Source organism: Neophocaena asiaeorientalis, unplaced genomic scaffold (assembly GCF_003031525.2).
Source record: "Neophocaena asiaeorientalis asiaeorientalis breed wild unplaced genomic scaffold, Neophocaena_asiaeorientalis_V1.1 scaffold72, whole genome shotgun sequence".
In the NCBI taxonomy this organism is placed as follows: Eukaryota; Metazoa; Chordata; class Mammalia; order Artiodactyla; family Phocoenidae; genus Neophocaena; species Neophocaena asiaeorientalis.
Window position 1 is genome coordinate 5236784 of NW_020185336.1, and position 24826 is coordinate 5261609.

Consider the following 24826-nt stretch of genomic DNA (forward strand, 5'->3'; position numbering starts at 1 on the left):
GTCAGCCAACATAAAATGAGCAAGTGACTTCAGATTCCCCTCTAGTAGACAAATGAAAGCAACACAGTTGGTATGCTTATTGACAGTTCCACATAAAGTAAAGGAATAAAAGGCTCTAGAGATTAAGGGCTAGGGCTCACCCATGTTAGAAAGGCAGTAGGGAGGGGATAAGGGAAATAAAAGACTTAACATACATTTCTTGTGCTTTAACATCACCTTCAAAGAAAAATACAAATATATCCTTCAGACTGCCATCTCTCAAAAAATATAGTTCTTTTTGTGGGAAAAATATGCAAAGGTCAATTACTTTGCTATGTTATCACTTTTACATATTTTTATTGGGCTTGTTAAAATATCATATAGAAATTATACTGTCTAATACTCAACAATCAAGAGGTAGGTATTAATATTCTCAATTTATGGATAAGGAAACTGAGGTTCCGAGGACTTGAATACATTAAATGAGATGACAACCAGGTAAGTGACACCACTATCATTTGTACGTACACAGCATGCCAAAGCCAGTACTCTTCATCACCAAGCTATTTGATGTAACAGTTATCCTAACACAAATGCAAGAAAAGATCACTCTTAGATTCAGTTACTTCACAGCAAGGTTTGTGTCTTATCCACCACTGAATATCCATTCCCCAGCAGAGTACCTGGGGCACCTAATATGGTGCAGAATAAATATCTATTAAAATGAAAAGCTCCAAGAAAGCATTTTTGGTTACGTTTTTTGGGGTTTTTTTTGGGCCACACTGCACTGCATATGGGATCTTAGTTCCCTGACCAGGGGTCTAACCCACACCCCCTGCAGTGGAAGCACGGAGTCTTAACCTCTAGGCAGCCAGTGAAGTCCCTTTGGTTACCGTTTTATATATTTACCACCGAATGCCCCCACAAATTCATTATCTATAAAAATCTAATCACTAGCTTTACAAAATATATACTTCCCATTTCCTTACCACCGCTCAGTTTTGAATTCATGAAACACTCAAACATCACAAAGCACTGACTTGTGTTTAATTAGGAATAAAAACTGCATACAGAAAAGCTATTTGGCATGTAAAAAGTGGCAGTGGGCATCTACTGAAAAGCTTACTACTAGTCTAAGAATAATTACTGATTATTAGAATAATAATCAACTATGACTTAGAAGAAAATTCACCAGCACAATCAATTCTACCCTCTTCAGGAAATTAGTGATAACAACAGACTAAATCCGCCAAAACTAAGTCCCAGGCCCAGAAACATCCTCACAATTAACAAGGGTTAATGTCAAATCATTTGAATATGATCTTAAACAATTAATATACACGGGCTACGCAAAGGCCTTTTATACAAAGTCATAGTTTCCATTTTCCGGTACAACACTGGCATTAAGGACAGGGAGTAGATCTTACTCTCCAGTGTGTCCACTGTATGCCTGGCACACAGTAATGATCAATAAATGTCTGTTGAATGAATGACCAGGGATCGTTAGATTGGGGAAAGAAAAGCATTCAAGAGGCAAAAGAGTCAATAAATAATATTCTTATAGATAATGGGACATTGTTTTAAAGGTTTTCCTATATCTTTACAGAAACAGCTGAATTCAAACTAATTTGAAGCAGATGTCTATCACTCAAATGCATAGCAATTACTAAACAATAATATATTAGCTCAGAAATTATATTACTAATACAGAAGCTCTAAATTAAAAGAACAAAACTAAGAACTGTTAGTTCTATATCAGATTTATGCTTCTTAGAATTTTAAACATAAAATTGGTTTAAAATTCTTAGCTGACAATTTCTGATTTATCAGCTAAATTAATGTTATAATTTAAGACTATTAAGTCTATCAGGAATAGTACATGCACATTAGCACCTAAAATATTTTCTTAGACATCCTCACAGATTGTCTAAGAGTGTTATAAAACTTCAAATTGATACTAGGAGTAAAAAACAGGACACAAACAAAAGATAATATAGTAACTAACCTTGTTCCAAGAGTTGGATGAGTATGCTCACAGAGCTATATTAGGAATGGAAATAGAATTTTTATGTGTCCTATTTTCTATTTTTCTCTTTCAGTCTGAAAAACTAGGCAAAGGAAAGGTATGTGTATATATACAATTTGAGATAAGAATTATTCAGCCCTAATTAACCTTTATGGGATACTGATCAACAGAAAATCTTATGAATGACAGCTATTCTAAATATCTTCCACTACCTTTGGAAGACAAATGACATGATAAACTTGAACTCTAACTCTGATTACACAAGGCTCGGATTCATCAAGGTTAATGTCTATGAACAAACTGGCTCACTGACCTTGTCAATCTCATGTTTCACTCATTTAATAAGTGATCACCGCTAATGTATACAAATTACTTAACCTCACAAAATTAGTTACAGTTTTCTTATATGCTAAAAGTCTGAATTGGTAACAGCTAGCTGACCACTGAAACATTCATTCCTGATTTTACCTTATATACATTTATTTTAAAAAAACTACTTTTTGCAGACACTGCATCAATTCCAAGATATGGAAACATTTCTCCCTTAAACAAAGCTCCAATCTTGTGAGAGAGACAACATACAGACAGGTGAATGAAACACAAAACGGTTTCAATCACAACCATCATTTCAAAGGCCAGAATTTTAAAGTAATATGTTCATTTTCTTTTTCATCAGCATGCCCCAGAGAAATATGTTGGAAAAACAGTAAGTGCTCAATAAAAAAATCAGCTGAATCAGAAGAGTGTTCCTAAATTCGTCTGAACGTACAAAATATAAACGGGAAAGTTTTCATTTCTTTTGTAATTATTACCTTCATCTTCCTAAAGTGAGCAAGTTAGTAATTAATTTATAGACTTGTTCTTAACAACATTTTCAGAAATGCTCACATTCTATTTTTTTAAATATGCTAGTTGTTTTTCCTGTTAAGTATCAATTATTTTAATCTTCAGAATAATAAAGTGATATTTATTGCACACCTTCTATATGCATGTGCCCTGTAATGATTACATATATCACTTTATAATATTCATAATATAATACTATGAGATAGTTACTAAAATCCCTGTTTAACAGATGAGAAAACTGAAGCTCAAGATTAGGTAAGTTGCTCAAGGTCATGCTATAAAGAAGAGATAAAAATTGGATTCTAATACAGGCCTGATCCCGAAGCCTGTGCTCTTTACTTTATGCCCAGCCTTTATGGTATATAATTTTTAATAGCAATAAGAAAATGCTAAAACAAAACTATTAGTGGAGTAGTTTAAAATTGTCACCATCTTAAAACTTTCGAATACAAAATTTCTTGGATAAGTAAAATATTTTCCCCCTTACCTTGAAAAAGACATGACCTTCTAGATATCTGAAAATAAAAGGTAAGCTCCTATAACATACATTCCCTCATTCTTTCCTCTATGTTTTGTAGTTACTCTTCAGAGCCCTACCTTTTCTGTAAAACGCTGATTAAAAGACAACAATAACAGAGTGGTGTCCTTAAAATTCAGTCCAAACTTCATGTACTTTATGCAGTCTACACTGATTTCTGCCTACTTTTAATCTGCATTTACTATGTTTGCTATACAAGTACTATTTTATTGCATATTGACACATAAAAGGTTCTAGATAAGTATTTGTTGAATCATTTGTCACTAGCAACCAATTTAATACTTAGTTACAGAAACAAAGCAGTACCAGTATAATCTGCATTATATCAGTATGCAGTGTAGGATTACCAGCACATAACTAGCAGAATGTTGTCTGGCTCACTAGTGACACTAAATGTATATGACTTATCTTCTCAAAAAGACTAAGACCATTTTTTATTTAATTTGTATCCCCAAATCATTAGCATACAGGCATATCAGCTGTACTTAAGAAATACCTGATGATGAGTTGATCTGAAACTAAACACCACATTTTCAGAAGCCCATTGAGTATTTCCAATCAAAGTAAATAAAAAATCTTCAAGAAAGTCCAGCCAGTGTGAAGATTTATTTGAGATAAAAGGGGTTTTAGTGATTGTATTTTCAAAATAGAGAACAGACACAAAGATTGTTTGGAGTTAGCAGGTAACATGTGAACATTTTACTGACAGGAATCCTGACAAGAAAATTAGTTCTCAAAAGTAGTCATGGTTGTAGGCTAGTTTTATGACTTTGCACAAAGTGACTGTTCTTTTTGCCCTAATGAAGAAGTATAGTCATATTACAAGTTGAATTTACTTCTAAATTTGTTGCTGGATTAAGTCCAGGTGTAGGCTGAATATACAAGATAACAAAACATTAAGCAAGAGGTTGCCACCATACCACTTGAGAACTGAAGTTTAAAATATTTTAATACGTGTTTTCTTTACAAGTAAACTAAAACAGAATCTTAAAAACTATTTCACTGGTAAGTTTTGAGTGGAGCTTGCTGGTAATTTCTATAAGCTTACACTCCATTTAAATTACAAATGTTATTATCATTGATTTTTCGCCTGTATCATTTTTAAACATTTCCAAGATTATGTGATATACAGTGATATGGATTCTTTATCATATAGTACATTTTATTTTTTATGCTGGTCTCAATGTTTGGTCCTAGGGATGTCACAAAAGCTGACAGATGTGAGTCTGTCTAAACTGTTTTTAATTAATAGAAAAATACTATATGAGAAAATCAATTAATATATAATATCTACTAAAAATAGTACACAGAACTCTCGAGAACTCTGAGAAACTGTGCAGCTCCTTCCTCTTGACTTATGTTGAAGGGAATGATATCTACACACGTAAATTAAGAAAAGGCCCTGCAATGACTTTGGTACTCATTTTCCATTCCTGAGTTATTCTCATTACATTATTCATAACTGTCTAATATTAAAGAGCCAGTAAACAGCTTGAGTTCTGAAATTTTATAGACCTAGATTTGTATCCTTGTTCTGCTGCTTAATACATAATAGTATGATTTTGGGCAAAGTAATCTTTTTGACCTTAAATTTTTATACCCTTTCATTGACAAATGGAATAATAGAACCTATTTCCAGAATGATCAAAAAGAATAAATGAGACAAGTTCAAATGATTATTGCCATAATACCTGGCACATAGCAATAATTCCATAAAGATAAAGTCAAGTCACTATAAAAGGAAATCAACCAGTTTGAATCAATTGAGATTACAAAGAAAGAATCCATTTTTACCTAATCACTCAAAAAAACAGAGATAATACTGGGACTTACAAAAATGAAAATATAAAAATATACAAGAAAGAGGTATTAAAAGAACAGACACCCACTTAAATCCTTTATATATAGATTGTCATTTAACTCTTGATCTAATCATTGCCTTGCTAAATATTTTGACAGCTTTGATAAATCATGTGCAGGGAAAGGGAAGGGAGAGTCCTATGTTACTCTTCATTTTCTTGTAAGTTTATATTCTTAAGTATAATGATTTAACTAGAACACTCTGGCCATGGACTTACTAACATTTAATTTAATTCAGTTTTGAGACACTGAGAGAACTATAAATTATAACCAAACTCAGACACCTTATAAATGAAGTTACCTTATTGACAAAAAAATGGATCCTTATTTGAGGTGATATAATTGTATGGATCTCGTTAGGAACAACAAGTGATGCGAATCATCAGTGATAGATGCTTATACTAAATTTTTTCCAAATAATTGTTTTCATGACATATAAAACTAGACAGCGATACATGTAATTTCCTAAAGTAATTTTTGATATATATTTTTAAATACTGCATTTTACCACATGACAACAGAGTCATGTGATACAAGTATATTTTTTAATGAAATGCATTCTTTGAATCATGGTTAATTAGAAACAAACAATGCAAACTCCACAGTTATATAATACTAGGTTTGGAAAACTAAAAACTAGGTTTGGAAACTAAAACTGCCATTTAAAATACTATAAACAAGATAACCAAAACACATATTCATTTATTTACATTCTATTTTGAAACTGCTTTCTTTCATTGTATTTAAGTTTATATTTTCCTTTTCAAAGCAGCCACCATCACATGAGTTAAGTATCCTAAAAAGTCACACTAAAACTACAAAACAGAATTCTAATTATGTTTAAAATTAAGCTTCAATTATTAGTAGTATATATTGTGGCATGGGAATTTAATCAGATAATTCTATTATATTTCTAAAATAATAATTATTACTTAAATGAGTTACTTATGGGTTACTTTTTTATAAGGTATCTTAATTATCAGAGAATTAAACTTAAATATTATACTGTACTTTAGTTCATAAAACTAACAAATGTCAAAGATTTTCAACTCCTTTTATCTATATCAGTTAAATAACAATACACTTAGTAAAACAGAAAGTAAATAAATTGAAATATAGTTATATAGCAAGCCTCAGAAGTTACCCATTCAGAACTGCCTAGTATTATCAGTTTCTATTATTATTGTTTTTGTGGCTAGTTTCTGCCTCTAAAAAGCTAAATCACATCTAATAGGATCAAGATTTAGAAAAGACCTCAATTTTTATTCATCACAATAATATAATGTCAGAAAGTGTTCAAATTCATGACAGATAAAAACTCCATGTTTAAACAGCCATAGTTTGTCTGAGCTGGTGAGCAGATGTAAATGTAATCTGCAATACTATCAAACTCCAGGTCTGATAAGCTAATATTTATTTTTAAGTGTTCCAAAAATTATTTGTAAAAGCTCCATAAAAAGGATTCCATAAATGTATTGTGATTGTATTTTAGCAATTATTCTACACTACAATGGACGTACATGCTCAAACAAGACACCTCAGCAGTATTTTAAAGCAGTAACCACCTAGCCAATTTCTGTATGTTCTGTAGTTTTTCTAATCCACTCTCCCTGTGGTTGAGCAAAATCGAATTGCCTCTCACATTTGCAGACAGCTCTGTGAAGGTGATAATAGAGCTGCTCCCTGCTGTCATGAGGCAGGAAATAGGAAAATGGCATATGGGGCTAGAAAGAAAGAAAGAAAAAAAAAAAAAAGAAAGAAAAAAAGAAAAAAAAGAAGGAAAAAAGAACTAAACATGAACAAAAGATTTCAACAAAGAACAACTATAACCCAATATGCTTTGCAAGTTAATCTCTTTTCAGAATCATTTAGCATATCTAATCATTCATCTGTGTCCTCACTCCAAAAATGCAAACGGTTGATACCAAGTGTTTGGGTCAAGTTTTCACTGTCTAAAATATTTGGAACCTACAACTGCAGAATATGTCCTGCACAATGTCTGCAAACAGAGCTCTTTAGATTTTTTAAATGTGCCAATCCCAAATTCACCATTTTAAAATAAAAGAAGGTACAGCAATGTTTATTAAAATATTAATAAAATGTATATAGAAGGCTTTCAGTATGATTAACATTCCTAAATCTATGAAATAAAAATTAAAGATAAACATTTATAATTAGACTAATTAAAGTGGAAACAAATCTCTAAATAGGTAAATTGCTAATAATAATACCAAGACACATTTATTAACTGGTACAGTTTTCTGTTTGGTTGGTATTTTTGTGTAATTAAGAATCATGCTTTAAACAAAATAGATTTTTATGTGATGTATCTGTAAATAGAATGTGGCAGGAGATGCTAATAAAGATAGAATCCACTCTACCTTTCCTTTTACACTCTGAATGGGATCCACAACCACTGCCACAGCTCTTTCCGACAAGGCTTCAAAGCTCTGCTGAGTGTTGATATCCACACCAGAAAGCCAACAACCAAAGCCAGGGTGACTGTGATACCAACCAACAACCATCTCAGGCCTGAAACAAAGAGGGCATTCAGCCGTTCAGAACAGAATAAGTACTACATTTATGATAGAAAAGAAACAACACACTAACGGTATAAATTAAGAAGACATGAAAAACACACAGGTGTGAAAAAGCACCATTAGAAACACTGAAATCATACACCATATTATCCAGAAAACATGGAAATGAAAAAGTGTGACAAAGGAGTGCTATCATTAAGAGATGCGCATTAGCAGTGGTAGATAAGGCTTTCAGTTTTTCACCTTGTTACCACACTTTCGCAGAGCCAGTTTTTACCCTTTCAGCATTCAAGTAAATATCTACTCTTTAACTCCTTAGCTCTGGGAGTTGGATTTTCCAGGCAGAGTACATTTTTAACAATGGACACCAGGATCCACTGTTGTGAAAGGATTAAATATCAATTAAACCAGCAGTAGAACTAGGAACTCAGTCAAAAACCAATTTGCACTGTTCTGCTCAGCTGCTGAGCCTTTTGCTAACATTAATTTTGAAGTTTTTTCCACAGTAGAAGAATTTGAGCAAGAGAATGACAACTATTGAGAGATTTAATCTGGGGTAAAAAACTTGAACAATATTTGGATTGTACTTTCCCTGTCTTTAAAACTCAGTATGACTACAAATATAATTAAATATTCAGAATTTTATTTAGCTGCAACTCTCAAATTTTGGAACATACAAGCTCTTTCAATTATAAGTGACTAGAGAGTAACTCCATATGCTAAACGGTGGGAAGCTACAGTCCAAATTTACTATGTAACAGTTGAGAATTTTAACATGAGGCAGTTTCCTAACTGGCAAATTTCTATGATTCTAGAGAAAAGAGATACTAGATAGGTGGTGCAGAGCACTGACAGTGATACTTTTACATTAATTACGTGGCTTTTTTTCCCTAAGAATGATATTCACCAACATGTAAAATTCTGAGATACATTTCTGAAAATATTTCCCATAATTCCATTATATGATCATTTGAAATACTTACCTTCCTGTCTGCTTCAACATATCCAACATCTTGGCTTGGAACACTGGATCGACTGCCTCCACACTGACACCCTGATTTAGAAAGAAAGCAAAACGATTAGCTTCTATAACAATGAGAAAAAAAAATATATTATAAGATAAATGAACAAAAAGCTACTGCCTAAAAACCTGTGTATATTATTTTGGGATACCAAAATAAGTTAATAGGTTTTGATACCCATATTTGATACCCACTCATGTCATTCAATTATAAACCACACATCAATAAAACTTTTTAAATTGCCAAGTACCAAGAAAACAAAAAAATTGCCAAGTACCATACTGCTGTTAGCTAATGAGTTAAGATAGTTTTTTTTTTTTTTTTGAGTTAAGATAGTTTTTAGGCTCCTTTAAAAGAGTTTATGGCCATGACTAATGTGTGTGTGTATATATACACACACCAGAAATACCAAATAAGTGAACCAACTATTTTTTGGTTAGATCAGTCTAGGCAAGCATACTTCCTAACATCATCCTCTGATAACTGATAAGCACTAGGCCTCTTCCATCTCATCTGAAGTTCTACAAATATTGTGCTATTATAATAATCAACAGTTCAAGTCGGTTATTTTTTTTCTTCAGTAATATAAACACCTTGAGGAAGGAAAATAATTTAATAGTTTCCCAGAGTTGTTTTTATTTGTTTTTTGGTTGGCTGAGTTGGGAGGGGAGGATGTTCAGTGCTTTAGTTAGGACTACTTGGTAGATTAGGCAATTGGAGGGAAATATATACATTTGAATATTACCTCAAATATAACAGCATTCTCAAAATATTCCCCACAAGAGGCAATCTGCAACCAAGTCTTTTAAATGCTGCATTATTTTGCTAGTTCAACCAAAAGAAAATTTTAGGACATGGAAGAATTAAAGGCATTCATATTATCTCTCCAGTGATAGATCACTGCCATTATAGCTCCCTCAAGGTTTTCCTCTAACATCAGGAATTTAAGTCTAATCTACCTAAACAAACCAGTTAACATAAGCACTTCTTCCTACCAAAATAAACAGTATTTTGAATTCTAATTGAGAGTGCATCATCAAGAACAGGGGTATGCAATCTACTGCCTACAGCCTAAGAATGTTTTTTAACATTTTTAAAGGGTGGTTTAAAAAAAAAAAAAACAAAACAAGAATATGAGACAGAGATATATGTCTTTACAGAAAAAGTCTGCTAACTCCTGGGCTAGAAGAAAAACTTTCCAACTCTACTACAGAGAATGAACATGGGGATCAAATATTCTATTTTATATTGTCAAACAAGCACTTGCAGTACAAGGAAATAAAGGATATTAAAACTTAAGAACCCTTTACTACAATGGATATCCACATAAGGACATTCATCAGACGAATATACATATTATATTTTCTTAGGCAAGTAGATGAGAAGGATATATGTGTTATTTTTTGGAAGGTAAGTAAATGGTTATTGTTTTTTGGCCATTAAAAAAAAATCTAAATACATACCTATCTACAAGTCCAATGCATTAAACAAAACAGCAAAACAAAACAAAAAACTCCCACAAAGAACAATGCATTCTAAATGCATTAAAGTAGAGGACTTTCAAAATGTGTATGCAGTATGGCTCGTCCATTAACAAATTACCATGCGAAAAAGGCAAAAAGAACTAAAGTTTGTCATGGTTTTTTGTTTTTTTTTTAAACTTAACATTTTGAATAGGAAAAGCTTAAGAGTCATTTATCACCATACACAGAACATTTTAAAAAGGGTGATATTTCAAAACAATAAAAACAAAACATGAGGACTAGATAATGTAGGTGTGTTGAAACTCTAATTAAGAGTGTCTCTGGGGGCTTCCCTGGTGGCGCAGTGGTTGAGAGTCCGCCTGCCGATGCAGGGGACGCCGGTTTGTGCCCTGGTCCAGGAAGATCCCACATGCCACGGAGCGGCTGGGCCTGTGAGCCATGGCCGCTGAGCCTGCGCGTCCAGAGCCTGTGCTCCGCAACGGGAGAGGCCACAACAGTGGGAGGCCCGCGTAAAACAAGAGTGTCTCTGAAATCTTTTGAACCAAGTGTTCAAACTAATCAAACTAGTATCCTACTATTTTAAGGTAACTAACTTATAAATCCAGTACACTATGCTGGTTAAAGCTGAAAGAACAAGTAAAGGGATTAAATGTTAGCATCATTCAATTTGTGGATCTACAGGGAATTCATAATGCATTTAAAAGATCAATGATTTGATTCAATACAGTCTAAAAATTTCTATCATTAATCTTATAATGAATTTTTCTATCAGAAAGAGAAAATTACAATATGATGAGAGTTATTTTACACAGGAAAAGAAAAGAGAAAAGAAACACATTTAGTTGCATCAGGCAACCAAAAAAGTACTCACTGTTCCTGACTGTGGCATAGCAAACACATCAATCACTCTGACGGTGTAATCATCAACAAATTCTCCAAGCATGAGACCCATAACTTCCATTGGAACCCCAGCACGACCATGTTTTAACATCTGTAAAGAGGAAGATATATAGACACAAAGCTTTGAGATCTTTGGACCCACCCCCCTCTTTTAAATTAATAACTTAATTGTGTTTCAGTGGAAATAAAACACTCTATTTTATACATGCACCTAAAACAACAGCTTATGTGTGAGAGGGTTAACATGAAAAATATTCCGAAGTAAAAGAGAGAAAGTAGCTGAACTCTCTGAAGCCAGTAACTCCATTCAACACTTACTTTTAACAGTGCCAGGGAAGAGATATAGACTTGTTCTGCTGTGTCCACTGCAGGAGCATCTGTAGGTGGGCCCTAGAAACAAGCATACAAATCATTATAAATACAAAGAACTTATGAGTTTAAAATTTAAAAGTTACAAGTTATTTAAACATGATTGTTTTAAAAGAGTTTAGGGGAAACATGTTAAGTATTCAGCTACAACACAATCAAAACAAGCTTGTAAATATCAAACCTGTAGAAAACATCAAACTTAGTACTCAGGTAAGTGTCCAATGGACAGAATGCTTGAATCTTTCAGCGATGCTAATTTACCTCCACTACAAAATAACTATAATGCACCAATTAGCTATGTTTCTTACCCCAACGTGAATGTAAACTGATTAACTGAAGGACCAACACGAACAGTAAATTCTCTGAGCCTGATTTTCAGCTAAAGACAGCATGTAGATTAGGGCTATGGGATCTCTGCAGAAACTTAGGTATGGGGTGGGGGGTGAGGGGCGGAGAAGACCTCTAATCCCTAGGTGAAAGAGCTGTGAACAACGTGCTCTTCACTTCACCTGATGAAGTTGTTCCCCTCCCCTATACAATATCAAATTTAACACAACTGCCCCAGATGTGAACAAACTGGTTGAGACTGGTATAGCTAACATGAAAATACTTCCAAATCCTGACAACTACCTTTAAAACAAATATTACTATTAATCTTATTACAGCCTAAGAAGATACTAAGTTTCCCCCTAAGGATTCTATCTTCTTTATCAAAATCACCAAACCACTATTTAGTGTAACATTCTGCCACACAAAGTAATTTAGATATAGTCCTTACCCTCAAGATGACTACAATCTTATAAATTTAATTCTGCCCCAATCAGTGCACATGGAAAGCTTCTTATTTTTTAATACTGAGCAGTCCTGGGAAACTAAAATGAGATGTGACTTTTTTTTTTTTTTTTTCCCGGTACGCGGGCCTCTCACTGCTGTGGCCTCTCCCGTTGCGGAGCACAGGTTCCGGACGCGCAGGCTCAGCGGCCATGGCTCACGGGCCCAGCCGCTCTGCGGCATGCGGGATCCTCCCGGACCGGGGCACGAACCCGTGTCCCCTGCATTGGCAGGCGGACTCTCAACCACTGCGCCACCAGGGAAGCCCGAGAGATGTGACTTTTAATTGTCAGGTCCTGTTTTGCTTAAAGTTCCCTTTCCTCAACAATAACTCTATTACAATTACATAATGAACACGTTAGCTATCTAAATTGTAAGTCAATATTCTATCTTGCTTTCGTGGATTTGCTTATTACTAAAATTAAAAAATTGCTTTACTCATTACATTTCACACTTATAGGTCTGTGTGTACTTTGTGCTTCTTGTCTATTTATATGCCAAATTCTGTGATTTTTGTTTTGTTTAAAAGCTCATAATACTTACTGGAAGCACTGAGTATGAAAAGTTCTAGAATAAGTTTTCTCTAAATATAAGCATCACATACAAAAATTACCTCTATTTCCTTATATACAAAGTGGTGAGAAACATAAAATCCTTCAATCCTTCAAATTTTATGTTTAAAAATACATGTCAGATAACATATTTTAAAAAGAAACGAATTCTTCATTGTTATCACCTAATGCAGCTTTACTGCTTGCCTTTCAAATAGATATGAAAATTCTAAGGTAAGCTAAAGTGCTATCATGCCAAAACATTTGTTGAGGTCACCACATAAAACAAGATAATTTTGTTGATATTATAATTTTATTCATCTAATTAAGAAAGTTAAAAAAGTTTAAGAAAAAAAGAGAAGAAATAGTAAATTAGTTGTCACAAGATGTTTTTGGGGAAATAATACCCTAAGGTCAGGATAATGAACACTGTATTCATAAAAGTTATTTCCTAATTCAGAACAACTTAAAAAATGCCCATGACAAAAGTTAAAACTGATATCTAGGCTAGAGTTATTAATACAGCCTTTCTCAATGTGCCAGGAAATACTTATTAAGAAAAAAAAAAGAATAGGGAAATAAAACATCACATCATCACCAAAATGCACTACTGACAAAGTTCAAAAACTATTTCTGCCAAAATGCATTACTGACAAAGTTCAAAAACTATTTCTGCCATCAATGAAAGAAGAAACACTGTTTTGTTCAGCATTATATATATCCAGTACCTAGCAAAGTGCCTGGCACACAGAACTCACTAAGTATTGGTTGGAAAAAAAGAATGAACAAGTTAAGGTAGTGCAAGCCAATGGAACAGGAAGGGAAAATACCCACCAGTTACCCTGGGAGAGAGAACAAGCCATAGGCAAGCAAGTACAAAGATCGCTAGCTCCTCTCTCACTATGTTCTTCTGGTTCAGAAACATACTAACAGAAAACCATGTAGCTGGCTTCTCTATTGTTGCTTTTTGAGACAGGAGCCAGTGATATTTCCTGTTACCCTTCTCACTCTATTACTACTCTGTTTCTTGATCTAGTTAGAATAAATTTCCCAGAAAACAACTTTTAAAGAAGTAGAGAAGGGTTTGTAGCAGTGAACTGCAACCTAAAGAAAAAAAAAAAAAAAGAGTAACCCATGTAAAACACTGTCTATGGAACATGTGTTAAGGATCTCTGGAGCAGATGCTATCATTTTTCTATCATCATGCTCACCTGTTCAGAATAGCACACAACCAGGCAATGAAGAAAACCCCATTAAATATCCTGGAAACTGAGCTAAAACAGTTATGTAAGAGCCAGTACAGCTGTAGATCAAAGATGACCTGAGTTGAGAAAACTGTGGAGCAATGTACAATTTACATACATTGCCTTTCAGCAAACACTCCTGAGGAATAGCATTCAGATAATTCAAAGAGAGGAAAGTCATTTAAAAATAGGAATCATATACAAAATTCTGGAAAACTATTTGGCACCAGCAGAATACAAGACGATTTCTTATCTTTGAAATAGAACACTGGAGGATAGACCAAGATGAAAAGATGAAAAACAGTTAAGAATTAAAGTTACACTGGAGTAAACAAGGGTAAAAATAACACTATGACAAGTTTAATTCAGTGATACAGAACATACACTTTTGAAGATGTCTTAGAATGTAGAGTAAAAAAGTTATAGATGAAAACTATTAAAAATATAATACTAGAGGAGAAAGGAAGGAGATGTAAGCTAAGAAATACAGTTGATCCTAAGAATAAAATAAGAAATGGAAAGCATCAATAAGACAAAGCTGAAGAAAACTTTCTTGAATGAAAAACAATTCAACTTTTGCATCACTAAATGTCAGGCAATAATCAATGAAGAAAAGTGTTATATACATTGTAAAGTCTTAGGTAAATCTTAACTACATGAATAAAGCAAAATTTCTAAAACCATACAAATAGAAAAACTACATAACCTGAAGAAAAAAATGCACCTCAGTTGACTTTGTATTTCTTTGCAACATTAAATGGCAGAAAACAATGAAACAAAGTTTCAGACTTTTAAGAGAGATACCTTGTGGAGTCAAAAACATTACACTCTATGAAAAAAAAAATGTCTGAAGGCCCACAAATATATTACTATATACACAAGGGCTCAGAAAGTATGATTCCATGTATCTTCCTTCAAAGAACTTTTTGAATAAATGATCCAGTTGAGACCCCACAAATCAAAAATAGAAAATTAAAAATGGAAAAGCCATTATACAAAACAATTTGTTAAGACCACTGAAAGCAGTTAAAAACAGAGAGAGCTAAATAACATAAATAACCAGAGTTCAAAACCACAGATCTCACCCAATAACTATATAGGGCGATGGAGAGAAATGAAGTATACAAAACTCTCTGTTTGACATATAAGAGGGGAAAAAAGAGATCTGTTTAAGTGTTGACTTAGACTATTACAGAAATATGGATTTGAGAGTCTTCTGAACAAATTTAAAGTAACCACAACAAACATTAAAACTGAATATACACCTTACCAAATCTCTGAAGAAGAAAAAGCTAACACAACACTGACAATAAAAAATATGAAATGAAAAAATATAAATGAGGTATAAATGAGGTAAAGTCCCCTGTTAAAGGCCTTCTATAATGGGTTTAAAATGGAAATTCATGTATATGCTGCTTACAAATAAGAATTAAAACAAAACAAAAGGATTGGTGAGATTTGTCAGTGACATAGCTATTTCTTTTTGCAAAAGAAGCCACAATGGCCACTATATTTTACTTACCTTGCCTTTCTTCAGTGATGTGTTACATTAATAGATTTCCTAGTATTAAACCACCTTTCCAGGATAAATTGTTCAAGTTTAATTTACTATTTTTATACTAAAATTTAAAATATATTTATATATAATTTTTATTTATATTACTATATATATTATTATGAGTGAGACTGACCTGACATTTTCTTTTTTTCTGTTAAATTTGTCAGGTTTTGATATCATTATGCTAGATGTATAAAATGAATTGGAAAGTTTTACAACTTCCCATTTTCTATGTCGTAATAAAACGTATATATACTAAATTATCTATGTCTTCAGATTTAAATTTGGACAAGTTCACTAATGAAACATTTGGCTCTGACGCTGATTTTGGAGCTAATTTTTATAACATCTGCAGTGGTATTAATAAATTCAGGTTACCTGTCTTGAAACTAGATGGAATATTATATTGTTCCAGAAAGTTTCATTTCATTTAGATTCAAAGTTATTACCATAGAATTGAACATATTCTACTTTATCTTTTCTTTTTTAACTGTTCAATATGGAAAACATTTAAAACTAAATTTGTTTCTCCATGTCACATTATCACTACCCAGATAGATCAATGATTTACATTAAAAAAATCAAATCATAACCAAAACCATGATAAAAATATTGGTGAAGGGAACACCTCCTAATTCATTCTATGAGGCCAGCCAGCATTACCCTGATACCAAAACCAAAGACACTACAAGAAAAGAAAACTACAGACAGACCAGTATCTCTTATGAACATCGATACAAAAATCCTTACAAAATACTAACAAACAGAACTCAGTAGCATATTCAAAGGACTATCTATACACATGACTGAGTGGGATTAAAACTTGCAATGCAAGGATGGTTGATGGTTCAACAAACAAAAACTGGCCAATGTAATACACCACAACAACAGAATGAAGGGGGAAAAAAACCCCACATGATCATCTCAATTGATGCAGAAGAAGCATTTGACAAAATTCAACACTCTTTCATGAAAAAAACACTCAACAAACTAGGTATAGAAGAAAACTACCTCAACATAATAAAAGCCATAGATGAAACATCCACAGTGAACATAATGTTCCATGTTGGTGAAAGACTGAAAGCATTTCCTCTAAGATGGGGAACAAGGCAAGGATGCCTGCTTTCACCACATCTATCCAACATAGTACTGGAAGTTCTAGCCAGAGCAATTAGGCAAGAAAGAGAAATAAAAGGCACTCAAGTTAGAAAGGAAAATTATCTCTGTTTGCAGATGATATGATCTTATACAAAGAAAAGCCTAGGGCTTCCCTGGTGGCGCAGTGGTTGAGAGTCCGCCTGCCGATGCAGGGGACACAGGTTCGTGCCCCAGTCCGGGAAGATCCCACATGCTGCGGAGCGGCTGGGCCCGTGAGCCATGGCCACTGAGCCTGCGCGTCTGGAGCCTGTGCTCCGCAACGGGAGAGGCCACAACAGTGAGAGACCCGCGTACCGCAAAAAAAAAAGAAAAGCCTAAAGAATCCACAAAAAGGACATTAGATCTAATAAGTGAATTCAGTAAAGTAGCAGGATACAAAGGCAACATTCAAAAAACCATGCATCTTTATTCCTGTCTTACCCCTAGGTTCTTCATGACATTTTTTTCCCTTAAATTCCATATATATGTGTTAGCATACGGTATTTGTCTTTTTCTTTCTGACTTACTTCACTCTGTATGACAGACTCTAGGTCTATCCATCTCATTACAAATAGCTCAATTTCATTTCTTTTTAAGGCTGAGTAATATTCCATTGTGTATATGTGCCACATCTGGAGGGGGAAGGGTGAGTTTTGACAGGGCGAGAGAGAGTCATGGACATATACACACTAACAAACGTAGTAAGGTAGATAGCTAGGGGGAAGCAGCCGCAAGGCACAGGGATATTGGCTCGGTGCTTTGTGACAGCCTGGAGGGGTGGGATGGGGAGAGTGGGAGGGAGGGAGGCGCAGGAGGGAAGACATGTGGGAGCATATGTGTGTGTATGGCTGATTCGCTTTGTTGTGGAGCAGAAACTAGCACACCATTGTAGAGCAATTATACCCCAATGAAGATGTTTAAAAAAAAAATAAAAAACCATGCAATTCTACATACAAATAATGAACAATCTGAAAAAGATATTACAAAAATAATTTCATTTACAATAGCATCAAAAAGAATAAAATACGTGGAATTAACCAAGAAGATGAAAGTCTTATACAATGAAAACCACAAAATAATGCTGCAAGAAATTAAAGAAGACATAAATAAATGGAAACACATCTCATGTTCATGGACTGGAAGACTTAATATTGTTCAAATGTCAAAACTACTCAAAGTGATCTATGGAGTCAAAGCAATCTCTGTCAAAATTTCAATGACAACTTTTGCAAAAATAGAAAACCCATCCTAAAATTCATATGGAATCTCAAGGGACCCTCAACAGCCAAACAATCTTGAAAAAGAACAAAACTGGAGGACTCCGACTTCCTGATTTCAAAATTACTACAAAGCTACAGTAACCAAAACAATGTGGTACTGGCATAAAAACAGACATATAGACCAATGGAACTGAACAGAGAGCTCAGAAATAAACCCTTGCATATATGGGTCAAATGATTTTTTAATAAGAGTGTCAAGGGTGCCAAGACAATATTTGCAAATTATATATCCAAAATACATAGCGAACTCCTAAAACAACCAAAAACCTGATTTAAAAATGGGCAAAGGATTTGAATAGACATTTCTCCAAAGAAGATATATAAATGGGCAGTAAGCACATGAAAAGATGCTCAACATCACTAATCATTAGAGATATGCAAATCAAAACTACAAGGAGATACCACCTTACACCTATTAGTATGGCTACTAATAAAAAACAAAACAAAACAGAAAACAAGGATTGGCAAGGATGTGAAGAAACGGAAAACCTCATGCACTGCCAGTGGGAATATAAAATGGTACAGCCACTGTGAAAAACAGTATGGTGATTTCTCAAAAAGTTAAAAATTGAACACTGTAAGATCTGACAATTCAACTTCTGGGTATATAACCCCCCGAAATGAAAGCAGGTTCTCAAAGAGATGTCTGTACACCAATGTTCACAGCAACGTTACTCACAAGCGCTAAAAAGTAGAAGCAACCCACCAATGGATGAATGGATAAGCAAAATGTGGTATACACATACACAATGGAATATTATTCAGTCTTAAAAAGGAAGGAAATTCTGCAATATGCTACAACATGGATGAACCTTGAGGACACTATGCTAAGTCAAATAGCCAATCAAAAAAGACAAATACTGGGTTTCCCTGGTGGCGCAGTGGTTGAGAATCCGCCTGCCGATGCAGGGGACGTGGGTTCGTGCCCCGGTCCAGGAGGATCCCGCATGCCATGGAGCGGCTGGGCCCATGGGCTGTGGCCGCTGGGCCTGCACATCCGGAGCCTGTGCTCCGCGGCGGGAGAGGCTACAGCAGTGAGAGGCCCGTGTACCACAAACAAAACAAAACAAAACAAACAAACAAAAATCATAAAGACAGAAAACATAATGATGGCTGCTAGGGGCTGCATGGAGGGGAGCATGGAAAGTTACTGTTTACTAATGGATAATATTTCAGTATAACTAACTAACTAAATAAATAAATTTGACCTGGGCAAGGAAATACATTCTAGTTACAAACCCAACTGAACAAAAAAATATATATAAAACCGACAATATAATCTAAAATTTCTGAATACAGGCATACCTTGGAGATACTGTGAGTTCAATTCCAGACCGCTCCAATGTAGTGAATATTACAATAATGAAAGTCACATGAATTTTTTGGTTTCTCAGTGCATATAAAAGTTATGTTTACACTATACTGTTGCCTACTAACTGTGCAATAGCATTATGTTTAAAAAAACAATGTACATACCTTAATTTAAAAATACTTTAGTGCTAAAAAAAATGCTAACCATCATCTGAGCCTTCAGTGAGTCATAATCTTTTTGCTGGTGGAGGGTTTGAAATATTGAGAATTACCAAAACATGACACAGAGACACAAAGTGAGCAAATGCTGTTAGAAAAATGGCACCAACAGATTTGTTGTATGCAGGGTTGCCACAAACCTTCAATTTGTAAAACAAAATTATCTGCAAAACACAATAAAGTAAAGCTCAATAAAATGAGGTATACCTGTACTAAAAAAGTTAAAAGGAAAAAAAAAAAAACCCTGAAAAAATAGTTGCCCCATTTATGACAAAAAGTCAATACCCAAGTTAACGAAATACTAAAATCTTAATGGAAACATGGGCAAAGAATATAAAGCAACTAATTACATAAGAAATAATGAAATAAATATGAAGAATATTCAACCTCACTAGTTGACCTCCTTTAATTAAGAAATGCCAATTAACACATTAAGACATTGTTGTTGCTGTTGTTTTCCTATCAAACAAGCTTTACAATGCCCAATTTTGGAGCGGGTGTGATAAAAGAGACACTCTCAGCACTACTGGTGGAAACGTGAATTAGTACAAACTATCAGAAAAGCAACTGAGCAATGTATATCAAGAGCCTTACAACTGTACAAACTTTTAAACCCGCTTTTGCACTCTTAGAAATTATTTAAGTAAATAAACAGTGATGTTTGCTTGAACCAGAATATTCATGATAGTTCTTTTAATAATGCAGATAAACCTAAGAACAAATAACAACCAATAATTTAAAAATATTGTTGAAAGCTCCTTTCTCTGAGATCTCAGATGACTCTAGCCATCTTAATCAGCAATATTACCTTAAGTTAAAAGTACCCTAGCTTGGGCTTCCCTAGTGGCGCAGTGGTTGAGAGTCCGCCTGCCGACGCAGGGGACACGGGTTCGTGCCCTGGTCCGGGAGGATCCCACATGCCGCAGAGCGGCTGGGCCTGTGAGCCATGGCCGCTGAGCCTGTGTGTCCGGAGCCTGTGCTCCGCAATGGGAGAGGCCACAACAGTGAGAGGCCCGCGTACCGCAAAAAAAAAAAAAAAAAAGTACCCTAGCCTGCTGCTATATTGAATATTTTTAACTTACAATATTGAAGGAAACTTCCCTTAATTTAAAAAGAAAGCTAATAAAAAGGAGTATGGCTGTGAAGTACATTCACATGGAAGCAGATTCCTCTCCCATCCTGAAGGCCATGATAACAAACAGAGGTAAATTAGGAACTAACCTATAAGACACCACACAAGTTTCAACATTTACCAGTGCAAAGTATTTTAGAGCACTGAACCATGAGGTCTTTTTATGGCTGGCTCCTGACTGTACGTAAAGGATTCTACTCCAGAGTTCTTCACTCTCAGAATCTGAGCTACCAAGTATGGAAAAGTGACTTAAAGTCATGATACATAGGAAATATTCCAAAGAACTTAATAAAGCTTGGAAAAGACAAGATACAAAACAACTGTCTTCAAATATATGAAAAGCTGTCAGACAAAGTTCAGACTAACAGCTCTCAAAGTGCAGTCCCTAAACCAGATGCACCAGCACCACCTGGGAATTTGTTATAAACACGCATTCCTACTGAATCAGAAATTCTGGGGGCAGAGCCCAGAAATCTTGGTTTTTAGAAAGCCCTCCAGGTGATTCTGATGCTTGCTAAAATTTGAGAACCACTGATTTAGACTATATAATTTGTAGAACTATGGACTAATGGAATGAAGCTATGGGGAGATTGAATTTGGCTTCAATATAAGAAAAATCTTGTATTGGTCCAAGCTATCTAAAGAAGAGCTCCAGTTAATGAGTCCCCTGTAACTGGAGTTATGCAAACATAAGTGGTTCATATTGGGGAAAATGTTACAGAGGGGTTCAAATATCTGATGACTAATTAAATCAGATGATATTTTTTTAAGGGTTCCCTCCTCACTTAGTAATACTACCAATCATCATATTATTTCCTAAGGGAGACATCTCAAATTAAACATCTTCAAAAATCAAACTCACCATGTTTCTCTACAAACTAACCTTCCCAACTTATAATTATCTTGAGTCTCAAACTAGAAACCTAGGCAAAATTTTCATTTACTCTCCTTCAGTCCTTATAGTCAATATATCACCAAGTTTTATCAATTCTTTGTTATTCTGCAGTGTGACAGAGATTTTTTAAATACTCATTTTTGGGGAAAGAGTTTCAAGAAAATACCATCCACAGAGTTCACTCCTAGTTAAGTAAGTTTGGGATATAATGAATATCCACCCTACCCCCCAAATTTATGTTGTATGTTAGAATATTAGAGGCTCTAAGAAAAATCCTGGAGTGGAAAAAATCTGTTTGTCTTTGTTTAACCTGAAGTTTTCCAATTCATTCAAAGGTCCATGTGGTCTTCTCAGAGAAAATCTGGACTTTCTTTTTCAGGCTCTGAAAAAATTTATCGTTTTTCAAATGTGAGGCAGAGATCAAGCCCAGGCTCCAAATAATATTTAAGTATTTACCATGTGCCTAGTACTACAGCTGTATGGTTAAATGAAGGCTTCAAGAAGCTTATAATGTAAATGGAAAGGCAGACGAAACACACATTGGCACAGATCATCAGGACTGAAATGCAGTCTCTGACTTCTAGCCATGTGGCCTTTCCACTACAGCATACCATCCCTTTTTCATATGCCCAAATATACTTTTATTCTGGAAGCTTAGTTCCTTTCCATTGTTTACAATTTTAGAATCCTCTTCCACCTGGAGCCATTTCCTACTAAAGAAAATGGAAATAAGTCTTGGGATGCTCTTCCTACCTAAAAGCAGTTAGTATGCCCACTAAGAACGGGGAACACTTCTGGGCCTCCCTTTATTTTCTGAAGTCTAGATGGGCACAGGGGGCTTGGCTGACCAAAAGGCACTACTGAATTTACTTATAACATAGTATGTACACTACTGTGAAAACAAAAATATGCCTTTTTATTAAAATATACTGTAGGAAACAAGTTACACAACATTTGGGGCTTTTTTTTTTTAATCACAGCATACAAATGATAGAAAAGTAGTAAGGCAAGCACAGTTCACAAACATATCACCTTATTCAAACAATTAAATCATGGTTGTACATATGTCAGCGCACCAAATTATTTGAGTATCACTTTAATGTATTTTAAAGAACTGAGTAAATATGCACAACAACAAAAGTAGGACACTAGTTCATTACAGAAGCAGAGATATCAAGTAAGAATTTTCAAGATACTTGAGGTGCAAGATGGCTATACCCTAGGCAAATAAAGATATCGAGGTATAACTCTATATCAAATGTTAAATAACTTAAGAAAAAACACGTGTGAGTCAGGGTGATTCAAGGAGGAGAAATGTACAGAGTAGGAGCAGTCAGGGTAATGAAGTAGTAATGGGCACAGAAAGGGACTTCCAGGATTGGGAGGTGCCACCCAGGAAAAGAGATACAGGATGGTTTTTATTCCTCACCCACAGAAAGTTTCCACGTCCCTTTACCCCTGCCCTCATGTCTCATATTTATAATCCTATGACTTTAATGAGAAACAAAAGATTTCACAAGTAGAAAGTGATACAAACTTTAATGTTAGATTTAAATCAACTACTGTTAGTCTATGTTTACATTCAACTAAAATGGACATATGGTGATCACATACAATGACAAATTACATGTGTTCCATTCACAGGATGAAAAAAATTTGAATAAATGTACAGAATTTGAATTACTTTCAAATACCTTTCATTTATTGAGAATTTATTATGTTTAAGAAACTAAAGAAAAAAGAAACTAAGCTAAATGCTGGGTAAACTAAAGTAAAAAACTATACAGTGATATAAATCAAATGAAAACCTGGGCCCAAATACTTTTTGAATTTCAAAAATTGGCTTAGGCTGTTATTATTCTAAAAAATAAACAATGAAGAAAATGTTTCTGATGTTTAATCAACAGCATAGCTCTAAAATTACCAACTTACATGGTGTTTGAACTATTCAAGTTAACTCTATTGACCTTATAACAACTATCTAACCACCATAATAAACAAGTACAGAAAGTCATTTTTTTTTAAAGATTGAACATGATGTAACTTAAACTCCAAGGTTCTTTAAAAACAACTATGAGAATAACTGAAGGTACTTTTATAACTGAAGTGGTATTACGTAAAAGAAAAAATAAAATAAAAAACTAAAGAAAATTGGTCTGTATTTCACAAAAAGCACACACACACATCACTGACAACAAATAAGTAAAATAAGAAATATATGAACGTTCTACAACTTTATAGTCTACTGTTAAAACTTAAATGAATGTAACAATTTGAAAATTAGAATATGATTTAGTTATATATTTCTGTAAAAAAACATGGAACTAAAATGCACATACCCCTCATACAAATAAGAAACTGAAATAATTACTTTTGCTATATAAATCCACAATGCTCAAATCCTACAGGCACAACTTTGAAATCACTTAAGTAAGTGCCTAACTCTTTAAAATAAGTTTGTTTAAAATGAGGTAGGGGGGAATCCATACCTTTAAACTGACTAAGAGTATAAGTTAGCTATCTAACAGAACTGCAGGGTAAAATAGGTGAGCCATAGGCACAAGCAGTGTGACTGACCTTTATACATACATGAAAATCTACCTAACCAGTGATATAATACCTATTAGGGACCCCACAAGGCCATCAAACTTACCTCTGTACAATGAGTTTTATCTGTCACATTTAGTAAAACAGAAATTATCATCCAGGCCCACAAATTTTAAATGTGGTAAAATTAAATGAGACATGAGTTGTTTTTTTGTGTTTTTGTGGGTTCCCCCCCCTCATTTAGAAGGTTAAAATCTGATCCAGCATAAAAGGCTGTGACTTTTACTTGGGCAGCCCTTGTTGACTAAGTGTTAAAAAAAAAAGGCATTTGCCATTATAACAGGATAAAAACTAATGCCTCAAAGTGTTACCTACTCAGGCCTTTTAACAAATATGTTAACACTATTAGTTATATTACTCCACCTTTCTCTTAGTGTGAACTGGTATCAATTATTTAGCCAATTTTATAATGTTATTAAAGTACCTGCTGATTAAACATGAACCAAAGTGTCACTTAAAAAGAAATGTAAAAAAAAAAAAAAAAAAAAAAAAAAAAT

At 34.2% G+C, this 24826-nt stretch overlaps 1 protein-coding gene across 2 annotated transcripts in view; it reads right to left on the bottom strand.

Moving 5' to 3' along the window:
* The window catches only part of PSMD14 (proteasome 26S subunit, non-ATPase 14), a 93868-nt gene that overhangs the window by 28982 nt on the left and 40060 nt on the right, over positions 1 to 24826 (bottom strand). For both annotated transcript variants that reach the window (XM_024735988.1, XM_024735989.1), the window contains 4 exons: positions 11514 to 11585; positions 11167 to 11286; positions 8773 to 8843; positions 7631 to 7781 (listed from right to left, as the gene is read on the bottom strand). In XM_024735988.1, coding sequence (XP_024591756.1) covers positions 7631 to 7781; positions 8773 to 8843; positions 11167 to 11286; positions 11514 to 11585 — 414 coding nt within the window. The remainder of the gene's footprint in view (positions 1 to 7630; positions 7782 to 8772; positions 8844 to 11166; positions 11287 to 11513; positions 11586 to 24826) is intronic.